The sequence below is a fragment of the Lontra canadensis genome, unplaced genomic scaffold, assembly GCF_010015895.1.
Source record: "Lontra canadensis isolate GAN:19392208 unplaced genomic scaffold, GSC_riverotter_1.0 scaffold61, whole genome shotgun sequence".
NCBI lineage: Eukaryota > Metazoa > Chordata > Mammalia > Carnivora > Mustelidae > Lontra > Lontra canadensis.
Window position 1 is genome coordinate 6,749,551 of NW_022631055.1, and position 15,316 is coordinate 6,764,866.

Below are 15,316 nucleotides of genomic sequence, written 5' to 3' on the forward strand. Positions count from 1 at the left end.
ACTAGACTACTTTCTAACATGATACACAAAAATAAACTTGAAAAATAGTAAAGACCTAAATATGAGACCTGAAACCATAAAACTCCTAGATGAAAACATAGACAGTAATGTGTTTGACATCAGTTTTCTAGATAAGTCTACTCAGACAAGGGAAAGAAAGGCAAAAATAAAATACTGGGACTATGTCAAGATAAAAAGCTTTAGTGCAGCAAGTAACGCCATCAAAAACTGAAACAGCACTATACTGAATGGGAGAATATATTTGTCAGTGATATATTCAATAAGAGGATAATATCCAAAATATATTTTTTAAAAAACTTATAAAACTCAACACCAAAGAAACAAATACCAATTACAAAATGGGCAAGGAACTGAATAGATCTTCTTCCAAAGAAGACATACAACAACTACAAGAAAAGATGCTAATAATCACTAATAATCATGCAAATCAAAGCCATCATGAGATACCACCTGATACTTGTCAGAATGGCTAGTATCAAAAAGATAAGAGCTAACAAGTGTTGGCAAAGATGTGGTAAAAAAGGTACCCTCTTGTACTGTTGGTAGGAACGTAAACTGGTTCAACCAGTGTAAAAAAAAAAAAAAAAAAAAAACACTACAGAGATTCCTCAAAAAAATAAAAATAGAAATATCATATCATCCTATATTCCTACTACCAGGAATTTTTCCAAAGAAATCAAAAGCACTAATTAAAAAAGATAAATGTACTCCTATTTTATTTTAGCATTATTTACAATAGCCAATATATGGAAGCTACCCAAATGTCCATCAATAGATGATGGATAAAGAAATGTGGTATATACATGTAATGGAAATTAATCAACCATAAAAAAGAATGAGATCCTGCCATTTCTGACAACATGGGTGGATCTAGAGGGTATTATACTAAGTGAAATAATCAGATAGAGAAAGACAAATACCCTGTGATTTCACTCACATGTGGAATCTAAAAACCAAATGAAGGAACAAACCAAAAATGTTAAAAGATTCAGGAATGCGGAGAACAATCTGATGGCTAACAGAGGGGAGGGGATGGGAGAATGGCAAAAATAGGTGAAGGCGAGTGGGAGGTACAAGTTTCTAGTTATGATGATATGTTATCTAGTTATGATAGAATGAGTAAGTCCTAAGGATGAAAGGTACAAAATAGGGAATAAAGTCAATCATATTATAATAGCATTAAATGGTAAAAAATGATAGCTACAACTATGGTGAGCATAGCATAACATAGAGTTGTTGAATTATGTCCTACACCTGAAACTAATGTAAAGTTGTGTGTCAATTGTACTTCAATAAAAATAAATGGACAGAAATAAAATTGTTTAAAAAATATTTCAGAGAAAACTAAAATTTTTATGATAATAAATTTTAAAACAAATTACATAGAAAATTTCTAAAAAAGTATAAAAAGGTTTAAGAAAAAAGAGGAAGCCCAAATAGTCCAGTAACAATTTAAAAAAAATGAATTCATATCTTTAAATACACACAAAATATAAAACCAGGCTTAGATGGTCTTACAGACCAAGTAAAGCCACACTTAGAAGGAATAGATTATTCCAACCTGTAACTTTTTTTTTCCCTAAGAACAAAATAACAGAGATCAGCTTATCTATGAGAAAAATATACCCTTGATACCACACCACATAGGGCCAACACATGTGAGAAATCACATTGCTCACTAAAAATTACTCATTACTAAACTACTAAATTTAGCCTAGATGCCAAAATCCTAAATGAAATGACTGCAAATCAAGTCAGTGTATAAAAGTGACAATTATTCATAACCAAGTTTGTTATTCCTAAGAATATCAGTGGTTTAAGTATAAAATTATCATCATAACTCAACAAATTAATAGGTTGGGATGGAAAACAAATGGAGAGAAAGGCATTCAACAATATTGATCTCCATCAATACGAAGACAGAAATTCTTAGAAAATTTTCTAAGATACTTAACCTGGTATCTATCCTGGTATTCCCCAAAAGCCTATAACAAAAATCATCTGAGCAGTGAACAATAAGAAAATATTTTCTTTAAAAGCAGGAACATGACAAGAATGCCTTACACTTCTAATCATCATTGCCCTTGGTATCATAACCAGAGAAGAAAAAAAAAAGGAGAGGGGGAACAAAAGAGAGATGGAGAGGAAAAGGAACAGGGAAGGAAGGAGAGAGAAGAAAGTAGAGAGAAGAGAGAGAAACAAGAACAGGGAGGAAGGAAAGAATGACTTAAGAAGAAACAGACTCATATATACATATTACATACATAATATACATATTGTATATATGTGATTGTTTAGATGTAAATGATATTCTATATAGAAATGTAATAAGGTAATTAGGTATAAGATAAATATTATAAGGTAAATATTCCAAAATCAATTGCATTTTTACCATGTGATAACCAACATAGTGTTATTGTAAATATTGATGTTATTTACAATAGCAAAAAAATGTAAATGATATTTAGAAATAAATTTAAGAGATTAAGACCTTTATGGAGAAAGTACCAAACTTTATTGAAAGACATCAAAGAAGGCCTTAGAAAGATGGTGATATACCACAATTAGGAATAGGGAGAATTAGTATCTTCAAGGTGACATTTTTTTCTCAAAATTAATCTGTATAATCAATGTAATTCCAAACAAAATTCTATCCCAGTGTTTTTCAAGAAGTTTAACAAGCTGATTTGAAAATTCATATGGAATAACCAAAATAGGTAAGATACTACTATAAGAAATAAGAGAAAGGTATTTTCTTATACTATATCATATACCAAGACTTATCAAGACTTAAATTTCACTGGCATAATTTCACTGCTCTAATATAGCACTGGCAACAGATAAAAAGGACAATGGATGATAAAAGAGCTCAAACAAAAACCCATGCAAAACAGTTACTAAGAGAAAAATAGTTTTTACAGATGAGGGGGAAAGTGTCTATTCACTAAATGGTTCTGAGATAATTGTTTATTCATGTGGATAAAAATTCTAAGTCACTGGATACACTGAAATTGAGTTCCTGATTCACACTACATATAATTAATACTGTCAAACAGATTAAAGTCTTAAATGTGCAGAACCAAACTATAAAATTTTTAAGGGAAAAAAAAGGAGAATATTTTCCTGAGCTCAGCATAAAGATGGATCACATGAGAATGAAGACATAAATTATAGCATATTTACACAATGGGATATTATACAGTAATGAAAATTAATTAACTATGTCTACCTGTAACATAATAAATGGGTGGTTCTTAAAAATGTCAAGTTAGAACAAAACAGAGGATCACAGGGGAAGGGAGGAAAAAATGAAACAAGATGAAATCAGAGAGGGAGACAAACTGTAAGACACTCTTAATCATAGGAAACAAACTGAAGTTTGCTGGAGGGGAAGGGGCTGCGAGCAATGGCATACCCAGGTGATGGACATTAAGGAGGGCACATAATGTAATGAGCACTGGGTATTATGTAAGACTGATGAATCACTGAACTCTACCTTTGAAACTAATAATACACTATATGTTAATTAATTGGATTTAAGTTTAAAAAATATTAAAAAAGGAAAAGAAAAAATATCAAGTTAGGGTAAAATAACAAGTAAAAAAGACTACTTAAAGACTGATAAGCTTTGTATAAAATCAGAAAAAAGGCAAAATCATGCAACATATTATTTGGAGATTCATAGTTTGATGATAAAATTTTTAAAAATTTTAAATCACAAAATTCACTTTAGTGATCACTTCTGGGCGAAGGAACATCAGAGGAAATTGGAAGGAGCAACTAAATAGAGGCGGTGGCATTGGTTATGTCCCATTTCTTCACGCCACAACTATTCAATTACTTTGCTTAATAAGTTACATTTATTTTATTTAAATATGTTATAATATAAGTTGTGAACATGATGTAATTTTAGAATCAAACTCTCCATTTTAAAAAGATTGGTGCTCATTATAGAAGGTCTAATCTAAATACAATTGGAGTTCTACAGGTCTAAGTGGGGATTTGTGGGGAGGGTTATAGGTGGGAGTTTCTACTGGTAATGAGTTTGGGGTTTTTTTTTTTTTAATCACTGGAGTTAATCAAGCATAGGGAGGTAAATCCCTTTAAATTGCTGTGAATATTTTAGAGTGAACCAAAACATTAGTTGACTGATTATATTAAATCCCTTCCACATCTGAAAGACTATTATTCTGTAGATCAACTGTTGAGTGAAATAATTTAACTATTCACTTTAGCCAAAATTGGAACCATAGAGAGTCCATATAAATACTGCCCTGATCTTCTAATACTGGAATTAGAATGAATCAGTTGCTCCCAGAGGAAAGTAGGGAATAGTTTCATCCTAAAAATAGCGTGCTTCTTCTGTTTCCCCCTTAAAGATAATTTAATCCTTTCATTGTAAGTCTTTACTCCTTGGTGAGGTAGGTGGAAGGAGGAGATGGAAAAATATATGTTTAGTATTTCCACCTAACTCAATTTTATGAAACTAATTACTTAAAGATAGTGCTGAAACTAATTTTAGCAAGTAATAAATTGTAGGTAGTATCTTAGAAAATATTCTGCCTTTTAATCTTTATATATTCTAGAGTTGGAAGTAGAAGGCCACTTTCCGGAAAATGTTACCAAATGTTGCCAGATCCCGCACCATCAAGAAGATCGAGAATGCCAGTCAAAAGGCCAGGACTGTCACCTAGAGGGGCCATTTTTAATTAACTTAAAAGCATAGATTTTCAAAAGAAAAATGAAATGAAAGAAATTCATTCATGCCAGTGTCTCAAAGGCAAGGGCAATCTTCTGAGCCTGAACATGAGAGAAGCCAGAAGGATCCACAATGGAGGGTGGAGTGTCCACAAAATCCACAGTGAAAATACCGCCTGTTCCTCAAATCACTCAGATAAGTCAATTATCCCTTCGGACACCCTTTCAGAGGTGCCCTCTCCCTGGGATATCTGCCCAGCACTCACTAGCCCACCCCTTCTAAGCAACACCATTTTTGGTTATTAATTATAGCAAGAAAGAGGAATCATGACTACTATCCAGAAATTACGGTTTTATACCAAGTGGGCTGGAGGAAGATGTTGACGCCAAGACTGGAGACGAGTCTCTGCCCCTCACTGAGTGACACTCTTACTGATGTTTCACGTCGTAGGTCATGTCTGTTTTGGAGAAAGTCAATCATATCACTTTCTTGAAGAGAGACTAGTGATCAGCAGGGACACTTCTACAGTATAATTAATGTAAACTATTCCAGACATACATTAAGGTTCTATTTCCTCTCTCCCTTGGGTCAGCGTACAAGAAATCCAACAGAGAGGGTAAGGGAGTAGCTTATCTTGCCCTGGAAATCATTAATGACACGCAGGAATTTTGCTCTTTGTCTGGAAGTGACCAGAAAAAAAAAAAAAAAAAGTCCATAGTGGGTCACATGACCCTGGCAGATCTCTTCTCATAAGGACGCTGTGTGAAGCTTCTGAAATCTGTGGAGACTTTTCTCTGCAGATGCAGGAAGAAAGCAGGTGGATGGATGAATAAGTATGGCCTTGCTCCTGGTCGCCTTGCTGGCATTCCTGAGCTTAAGCTCAGGATGTCACCATCAGATCTGTCACTGCTCTCACAGGGTTTTTCTCTGCCAAGAGAGCAAGGTGACAGAGATTCCCTCCGACCTCCCCAGGAATGCCATTGAACTGTGAGTATCCGAGGCAGCGGGAACAACGGTGGGGCTGGCGTCTGTGTGTTGTATGCTATTACTATTTTCACATTAGGCTGATAACTGTGGGCTGAATTATTTCTGCCCTGACCAAGGGCTTGAGTAAAACAGACTCCCCCAGCCTAACACCCCTGCTTGCAGCTCTCCCAGGATCTTAGAAAGATTTTGTCTGAGCAGCTGCCAGGAAAGAGCAGTGTGGAAAGCTCAATCCAAAGGCAAAAAGAAGATATTTGAGTCTTTTTAACACATTTGCTCTTGGGTTCCAAACTGTCTTTGGTAGAACCAGAAAAGTAAAACTAAGAAAACCTAGAAACTTTGAAGACCTGGAATTAGAGGCAGAAAGGCAGTCATGATTTAAGTGGCATATACAACGTGTCTCCTAAAGACAATGAATTTCAAGAAGGCACGAGTCACTGTCGCTTTGGAGGCTCCAGCAGATAACTCCTGAACTGAGTTTCTGCTTCCCAGGGAAACAGAGTTAGAGGAGAGGGGAAGGGGTGTGAAGAAAGGGAGAGAGAAAAGGAGAGGGGGTAGTGAGCAGGAAAAAATATTGCATCATCTTTCATACAGCTGGGAAAATGTGATTCACAACTTTAGAATGTCACTGAACTATTTTAATAGGAAGTCCATAGACTCTGAGAGTAGGACAAGATCTTAGACATCATTTCACTCTATATCTTCATTTTACAAATGAGGATTCTGGGGTCCAGAGAGTCAAGAGGTTTGTCCAATCTCTTACGATGAGTCAAGGCACAGCCAAAATGAGAAATCAGGCCTTTTGACTCAGTCTACTGTTCTTTCCCCCAAACCCTATTCTAACTGTCCAATTTCTACTTTCCCGGAGTACTACTAGGTTGTTAGGCTCAGAAGTTGTAGATAACCTCAGTCCAAGGATGTTAAAGAGAAGCCACTATTCTGGAAGCCTGTTTCACTCTTGGTCCCATAAAGCTACAGATGACTCTTATTTGACTGCAAAGTACAGTCATCTATTCAGTTCACAATTACCAACACTACACTCAAACATGGTGGTGCATTACAGGTGGTCACTCAGGGACAAATGGTCACACACTTGGTTAGTTATGCTTGCTACTTTTTCCCTGGTCATCTCAAGTCCTCAGTTCCTACACAGAGGCTGCTGCAGGGGCCGAGAAAATAACTAGTCAGCTCTGTGTTTTGGCTACACTGCTTCCAATGAGACAAATATTCCTGATTATGGGGAGGAATGTGCCTATGCAAAATTGGGTTTATTGGGTCATTACAAACACAGGAGGTCAACACACTTGAGCTCCTATAAGAAGTCACTTGCTCCTAAGCAACTTTGAGTAATTGTTTAACCCTATCTGAACCTCAAGTTCCTCACTTCTAAATGGTTTTAACACAAGCAGTTTGGTTGGATTATTGCTAATACTAGAAAATATAGCTCCCTCACAAACATACCCATTTCTACCTCTCTACTTCTTCCAATGTTTCTGGATGAGCCTAACAGTGCCAACCAATGCTACAGCAGACGAACCCTACCAAGGTTTAATTGGTACTCATGCATCCCAAACTCCCTTCTGCACTAGACCATCTACTTTCTGACATCTCTTTATCAGAAGAGAGATTTTTTTTTCATTCTGCATAGAAAGCATGAAGAAGGAAAGAAAAGAAGGGAGGAAAGAAAAGAAGAAAATTCATTCCCAAACTCCAAACCTCAGGGAGTATGTGCATATAGTATGGGAGGAGCAGGAGTATGGTTTTTGGAAAGTAATTCATACTAAGATATAAATGACTAAAATATGTCTCTGTCCAAGAGCACTTTGCAACTGAGAAAGAGATTGTAGGAGAGCGTGTGTTTATCACTCTTGATAAATGCTATCTCTGGGTGAACCCCTCCCTTCAGTGTATATACTAGGGGACAAAGTTGCATAAAACTAAGGGAGGGAAGAAAGTATTTGCCTGTTATTGGCAAATAACCAACCAAGATAAATGTTGCTTTAGTCGTTAGGTGTAGAAAAATTATTTGAGGATATTTTTGAGGTTAGTGTGTTCATCACTGTAGAGCAGATAAAATGTCAAGTGAACTAGAACTCAGATGTTGAGTTAGAATGCAAGAACAATAATTTTTAATTTTTGTTTTTAAAAGGATTGGGTGGGGCTTATCAGAAACACCGGCAGAGGAAAGATGAAATGGCTTGTTCAACTACGTATTTCTAATTCACCTTGCAGTCTTCTGCATTTGGGTGTTGACTTTAATGATGATCACATCAGGTGGAGGTGGATGGAATAGCTGGGCTTCAATGAGTGCAACAGCTTAATCCATCACCAAATCACAGCTTCATAGTCAGATTCACCCAGGGGAAAGCAACTGCTACCTCTTACCATGTACAATTTATCCTATCATTCCATCTACCTTGCAGCACTCTCATTTTATATACATGCCAGCTATCACGAGAGGTTCCTAATTCCCAGCCATCTGCCCATGTTAATATTAACGGCAAAGCAAGAGGAAAGCACCACCAACAGGCGGGTGCATTCCATTTACGGAAGGGCCTGTACCATTTGCCTGAAGCTCTACACAAATTACTTTATTAAAAGTTCACAACAGAACTGCAAGTTTGGTATTATTGCTCCATTTTTCACATAAGACAAACCAAAGAGCCCAAAAGTTCAATAACTCGGACGCTGTCAGCCCTGTGGCTCCTGGACGGCAGAGCTGGAATCCAAACTTGAGCCTGTGCTCCTGTGTCTTCTGTGCTGTGTATAATGAAAGCCTCGGACTCCTTTCATTTGTTCCTCTTCAAACAAAGATGTCCCTTAGAATTTGCCCAGAGGTCAGTAGTTTTTCGCTTAAGACCCAGTAATAAATACTTTAGGCTTTATGGGCCATAAGTCTCTGCTGTGACTACTCAGCTGTCACAGTTGTAGGAAAGGTGCCAAGGACAAAATGCAACAAGCATGGCTGTTTTCCAGCAAAACCCTATTTTTGCCACTGAAATTTGAATTTTGTATCATGGTCGCATGTCCCAAAATATTCTTTTGATTTTTTTTTTTCATCCTATAAAGGGTAAGAAATAGTCTCAGCTCATGAGCCACAGAAAAACAGAGGGCAGGCCCACTTTGACCCACAGGTTATCAATTACCCACCTCTGATTTAGACGGTAGCTAGAAGTGGCTAAGTCTTACGGGCTTAAGTGGGGTTGAGACAGCCTGAAACAACATGGCACTGAGGAGAATGTACCGAACTAAGTGAACTAGGGCAGGGATGGAGGGACTCGCAAGGCAGTGTTCACAGGGGGGCTTCTTACTGTTTCTGACAAGTCAGAGATAGTATAGAATAGTCTTTAGAATCCACGAGACTGAAATTTGAACCCAGGCTATGACACTCTTCTTTGCTCTACCACATAGTCTCATGGTTGTGTAATGGAAACTGTAATGTGAGCCTTTCTCAAAGAGTTGCTGTGAGGACTATATGGGAAAATGGCTATTTAACACCTAGAGCAATGCCTCTCAGGTGGTGGTGGTGGTGGTCCTTGCTGTAGTCATCTGTTGAACACTAGGAAAAATAAACAAATGCCAGAGGGCATTCATGATGACCAAGTGAATCAGTAGGTATGAGAATGTTTTCAACAACTGATACAGAGATCTTTGTAACTCTGAGACAGTTGATAATCTCTTAAGAATGATCTCCTCCTTCTCCCAGTGGTCGACGCACTTACTCTCTATGCACTTATTTTCTGAGTAAGAAAATGTGTTCTTTTAGGCTTTCAATATTTGCCAAGAACTCAGGGAAGTTTCATTCTGACCACAGTCAAAGGAAATTTGATTTCTGACTTAAACCCTAGAAACTCAGTTTCAATTGGAGGCAGTCAGTCAATCTAGAAAGGACACTTCAATCTTGCTTTATTCTTCCTGGAGTTAACAATTTCTAGGGAGAATGTGAGCACCCATTCAAAATCCGAAAATTTAGCTCTAAGTGGCAGCATAGGTACAGCCATCTTTTTCTTAAGCAGGTTCAGACGACCTCATTACTAAGAGGAGAAAAGGGTCCGCTGGAGGTCCCTGTTGACTCAGGGAGATCAGTGTTGAGATTTTATTATAGGCTGCCTGTGTTGACCCCTCTCTTCCTATCAAGTTCTTGTATCTCATTGTAATCTCAAATGACCCGCCTTTACTTTTAATTATCTAATTATAGTTTTTTGTTTTAATTTCTCCCTTTGCCTTTTATTTCTTGTTTTACTGCTTTGGTTTAGATCACTCACCTTATTCCAGAATCACAGATTACTGTTTAGCTAGGAGCTACTTTTGTCTTTCCTTAGTTCTGAGGGATGTATCAGCACTATGTGCCAAAAGGAAGACTTTTTCTGTGCCAATAAAGTCTGTGATCTTCAAAAGGGAAATGGAGCTTTAGATGTGTGCAAACAAGTTTAATTGTGCATTTTTCCCCTCTGAAAGCATATTCTGGGATTAATATTCTGCAGAACACACTCTAAAAAAGGCTACTCCGAAGGCTGGTCTATCCAATCCCAGCCACCAGAATGAATCCCTTGTCAAGTCTGGAGCTGCAGCCTGGACCTCCTAACACCCAGTTCAGTGTTCAGTATCAGCTGGAGGCAAGTCTTTGGCTGAGGTTCCAGGGCTTTGTGTCTGAGAAGCTGCTATTTAAGAATGTAGTGTGTTCTCATAAAGAAGATGGTTGTGAGGACTATAGCCATGTGGAAACTAGGTGTTACTTAGACTGAGGTGAAGAAAGGAAAAAGAAAACAATGGATTATAAGACGAGTAAAAACCACTCCTGACTTCTGGATTTGTTGGGTATCAATGGCTCACTTTCTTGATTGCCCATATCCAATCAGTTTTATAAACTCCCTTCCTATTGCTACTACCAATAATTCTTTTTTTTTTAAGATTTATTTTATTTATTTGAGGACGAGAGAGTGGGCACATGCAAGTGGAGGAAGGGACAGAGGGAGAGGGAGGGAGAGAATCTCAAGCAGACTCCCCGCTGAGTGTGGGGCCCAACAGGGGGCCTGATCTTACAACAAGATCATGACCTGAGCAGAAACCAAGAGTCAGAAGCTCAAATGACTGAGGCACCAAGGGATCCCCATTAGTAATTCTTTCTTTATTGCCAACATCTGTTTGGGCCCTGAACATCTAAAGCCAGGATTGTATAATTATGTCCTACTTTATCTCCCTTCAGTCAATTGCTCTCTTCTCTAAACCAGCCTGCACACTGTCATTGAATTTTTCTCCCTAAAATACAATTGCCACCAAGTTATGGTTCCCCCATTCAAACTCACTCAATGGCTCATTTTTCTGACTGCTTCTCACTCCTCTCCAACAGGAGCCAACTACTCTGTAAGACTGATGAAGACTCACTCCTAAGCTCAGTTTGTGCATTTCTGCCTCCTTGTGTCTTCATGTCATGCCTCCTGTTTATACTATCCTCAGTTTCTTCTTTCTTGCCTCTTAAAATCCAACCTACTTATGATCACCTTGCTCAAAGGTTGCCTCCTTGATGAAGTCTTCCCTGACCACTTCATCTTTATTTAATCCGAATGCTAGTACAACTCATTTCTCACTTCATCTTACTTTGTCCTTATTTTTTCATGTGTGTCCTATTTCCTCCACTGTAGTGAAAATTTCTTTTGTATTCTTTATTGTGTGATGTATGTTCTGGGCCCTCAATTACATGTAGAACAAATGATACAATAAATCAGGGGGAATTACATCTGTTTATTTGCTCCGTTCCTCAGTACTAAGGAAAAGATTCTTATAAAAGATGATTATTGCTCTCCCTGTGGTGAGCTACTATAGGATTTGATAGCTTTCTTATTTTCCTTGCCTTTTTTATGTGCTTGTTTTAGGAAAATGCCTGTATGTCATTCTAGAATCAATTAATTTATTCAGAAAGATACAAAGATCAGGAACAAAGTCTAAGTTAAAAAGTTGAACATTCTGTATTCTAAGCACGTCACTCAATTCTCCTGACATAAGTAATAATACTTGCTTCTCTATACCTAACAAGAATATTGAAAAGATAAATGACATTGCCTAAACAAAATCACTTTAAGCCAGGCAGAAATGTTCAAAGAAATATAATTTTTGCCAATTAAGGTCAGATTCCAGACCCTGAATGTGAGGTTTCCTGTGTTCTCCAGATGTGCTTTGATTACTGTAGTTCTATCTGGATATCAAAACCAAACACCCCACTGTGAAGATTACCCCCGGTGCCCATATCCTGAGACTCCTACTGTCTTGTTTAGATATTTCTTTGAAGGAAAAAAACAGCACAGTTTTTATGTTAATGCATACGTAATCCTTTCTCTCAAAACAAAATCTTGCACCTACTTTAGTGAGAAATGGTATATGTATGCCCAACATTTGGAATTTAATTGGGCTGGGGGTAGGGGACGTTTATATTCCCCATGGAGGAACCAGGAAAATGACCAAAGGGGGAACTATATAATGCGGTACCTTGAAAGGGGAAAAGTAGAAATTATATCGCAGGGAAAGAATCCTTTAAAATACAAGATGAACTCTACCCTGAGAATTGGCTGAGAGCTATAATTTACAGAGTCATTATTGGCAATTGAAGAGTAGGGGCTTGAGACAGCAAAATTCCTCTAGCTGGGTGATGATAAAATCCCTTGTTTACCCTAAAGGTGAGAGTTGTCCTTCTTCACCCAAGTCCCCTACCAAAGAAGCCTAGGCTTCAGAAGCAAGATATGCTGGCAGTAAATGGGCAATTCATTTAACTTTTGATTATCCTTCCCCAAAGCCACTAATTGGGTTATCTAGTCACTATGGTTGACTGGACTATACTTTTATTTTTAAGCTGTTAGATTTAGACTCTCCAATTTAGCTTTATTTAGACTTGACTCTAGCTTATATACCCCACAAGGTCAGCTAGGAAAGAAAGTAATTATTTTTAATTGCTTAGGATCTGATTATAATGAGATCTGGATGTTTGTTATTAATCTGACCTCCCCCCGAAATATCTCAGAGCATGTTTTGTGTGTTCGACCTGAACATGCCATTACCTTGTTCTTTCATATGGAATAGGCCAACTGACCTGAAAAATTTCAAGTGATGTGCAAAAAAAAAAAAAAAAAAATTGGAATAAAGTAACCAAACCCTTGCCATAGTTGAACTCAATGATATTTTTAGTCTTAGGAGTAGCTTGAACCCACACTTTCATCCCTTCTCCCAGACTCTTTCAGCAAGAGCTAACACTGAGTCATCACAGAATGCTATGTCAGAAATAGTGGAAAATAAACAGTATTAGACAATGTTGGTATCCCACTAACGCAAAAGTTGATGAATACCTCTAAAATATAGGAACATATACATTTAAGTGACATTTAAGCTACATTTAAGTGACAGAGAGATCAATTAATAGAGGGAATCAGAAAGAAAATTTGTCAGTACATTGGTGGAAACTTGAAGTAAAGTAATGCCAAAATGTAACTCAATTCTAAAGTGCTTCAATGTGACAAACATCTTCAGGCACCAAACCTCCCAAAGCCGATAAGCTTTTTCTAGGTCTCAGAGTCCAGTAGGCATATACTCCTCAATCCTGTGATTTCAGTTGGGGGATTTAGGGGGGTGGGAGTTGAGCAGGGTTCCTTTAGGCTCAGTAGACAGTTTTGTTTTGAAATCCAACACGGGAAACCTCATACAGATACTCCTCTCTCTCGTTATTTTCAATTTGGCAAGGGGTTTTAAACAAAGATTTGTGGGAGATCCCATCTCCAGCAATAACTGGAACTCAGTAAATGAGGGTTGACTGGAGATCACTGAACATTTCATCCACAGTCCTCCCGGTATAAGAAAGTTATGAAAAAGAGAGGTCCCTCATGAGGAAAAGCCAAAGCCTGGAGTGCTAGATTCTTCAGGAGTGACCCCAGTTTAAAATATTCTGTCCCTTCTGATAAAGTCTACTAAATTTGGGTTCGGATGATGGATCACATCCCTGGAAGACAGCCTTCCCTCTACTCGTGTGTTCCTTACCATCTTACAACAACCGCTTCTGAACTGGTTTCTGTGCCTTCCATCAGCTGCCCTCCAGCTCCTTGCTCTGAGCTCTTGCTCTCATTTAATTCCCCTGTGGGCTCCAATACACAGAGTTAGGACAAAAGCCTCAAGTCCTACATTGGACATTGAGGTCTTCCATACTTTGGCTCAGATTAGCTCTCCTGTCCTCACTCTCATCTTCCATGCCCTTAAATCTTTGCTTCATGCACTACTTTCTGTTCCCAGATAGATCTTCTATTCTCCAACCTCAAGTATGTTACTTCAGTATTCAGTTTTTGAGACCAAAGTAAAGATGCTCATTTTTTCATTAAGCTTTCCTTCAATGGCAAATATTTGATTATCTTTGTACAAGGCACTGTGCTAGGCTGTCAGGAAAGAAAGGGATCAACAGGAGAGGCATGGTGCCTGTTCTCATGGAGTTGTTTTAAGAACATCCAAGAAATAATAACAATACTGTTTTTCCTCACTTTTACTCACAAAAATCAAAATCCCTGCTGAGAACCCAGAGTAGTCATTGTCAAACTCAATCATTTCACAACTAACTGCAAGTTGCAATCTGAAATCATAGATTGTGTGAACTGGAAGGAACAGATGCCTAGTAAAAGCCAATAAGAAGATGTGTGTGTGTTTCGTACCAGAGCCAAGTGAGTGAGAAGCGGGGTGTCTGTCTGTGCCATCTAAATTGACTCTTCTGACCACCAAGGGTTGGTTTCAGGAGTCAGGCAGGGCCTCTTCCATAACAGTCTAATCCTTAAAAGGTCAGAAAATCCTTGTGTTATTTTTCAAGGACAAAACCGACCTCAAATAAAAGAGAATGACAAACACCAGCAAATTTATAGTAAGGTTGAGCAGACTGATGTTCAGATATTTAAGTGTGACTAGAAGTTTTCAAGTTGTGCAAATACAAGAGACCGGGTCCTTTGAATTGAGATAGAAAAGAATAATATAGAAGGTGGAAAACAGCACCAAAAGGGAAAACTTAATCTGCACTGTTGTCTTTGCCAACTTTATAATTTTCCCCAACGCGGCTGTGTTCATGAACACTATTATGTGGTTACCAGGAGAGAGGAGGTTAAAAGACTACATCAATCAACAGACTGTGTATGCCGGCTTTCCCCCAAAGAAGTTGAGTGTCGTCTCTGAAACCCAGTAATCATGTAGACTTAGTCTCAACAAAACCCAGATGTCTCTTGTGAAAATGACACAACTTAAAAATTTCAACTTCAGCAAAGGGGAATGCTAAGAAGGAATTTTTCAGTGATCCTGAACTTGTAAGCAATTTTCTTTTTGTGTAAATTTCAAACCGTTTTGCATGTCTATGTTAGCTTTAGAATTGAAAAATAAATTGAATGAAAAAAGAAGGATCACACCAAAATCAGGTAACACCTGAGCAAGTATCACGAGTCAGTCCAAAACCTGGCCACCGCCATACACCCACAAAGGCTAATCTCTCTTCAAGGCAGGAACAAAAGAAACCTTCATTTAATTGGTGTTTGTTTTGTAAGCAAGCTGTGTAGAATTTCTGTAAGTAAATATATTGGGGGTGGGGGAGAGACTGGAAAAACGCAA

The 15,316-nt window shown here is 37.8% G+C and overlaps 1 protein-coding gene across 1 annotated transcript in view; it reads left to right on the plus strand.

Moving 5' to 3' along the window:
• The first annotated feature begins 5,469 nt into the window (after positions 1-5,469).
• FSHR (follicle stimulating hormone receptor) overlaps positions 5,470-15,316 on the plus strand; it is a 162,034-nt gene continuing 152,187 nt past the window's right edge. The window contains exon 1 of the mRNA XM_032877705.1: positions 5,470-5,707. Within this exon, the coding sequence (XP_032733596.1) occupies positions 5,556-5,707 (152 nt within the window). The 5' untranslated portion in view covers positions 5,470-5,555. The remainder of the gene's footprint in view (positions 5,708-15,316) is intronic.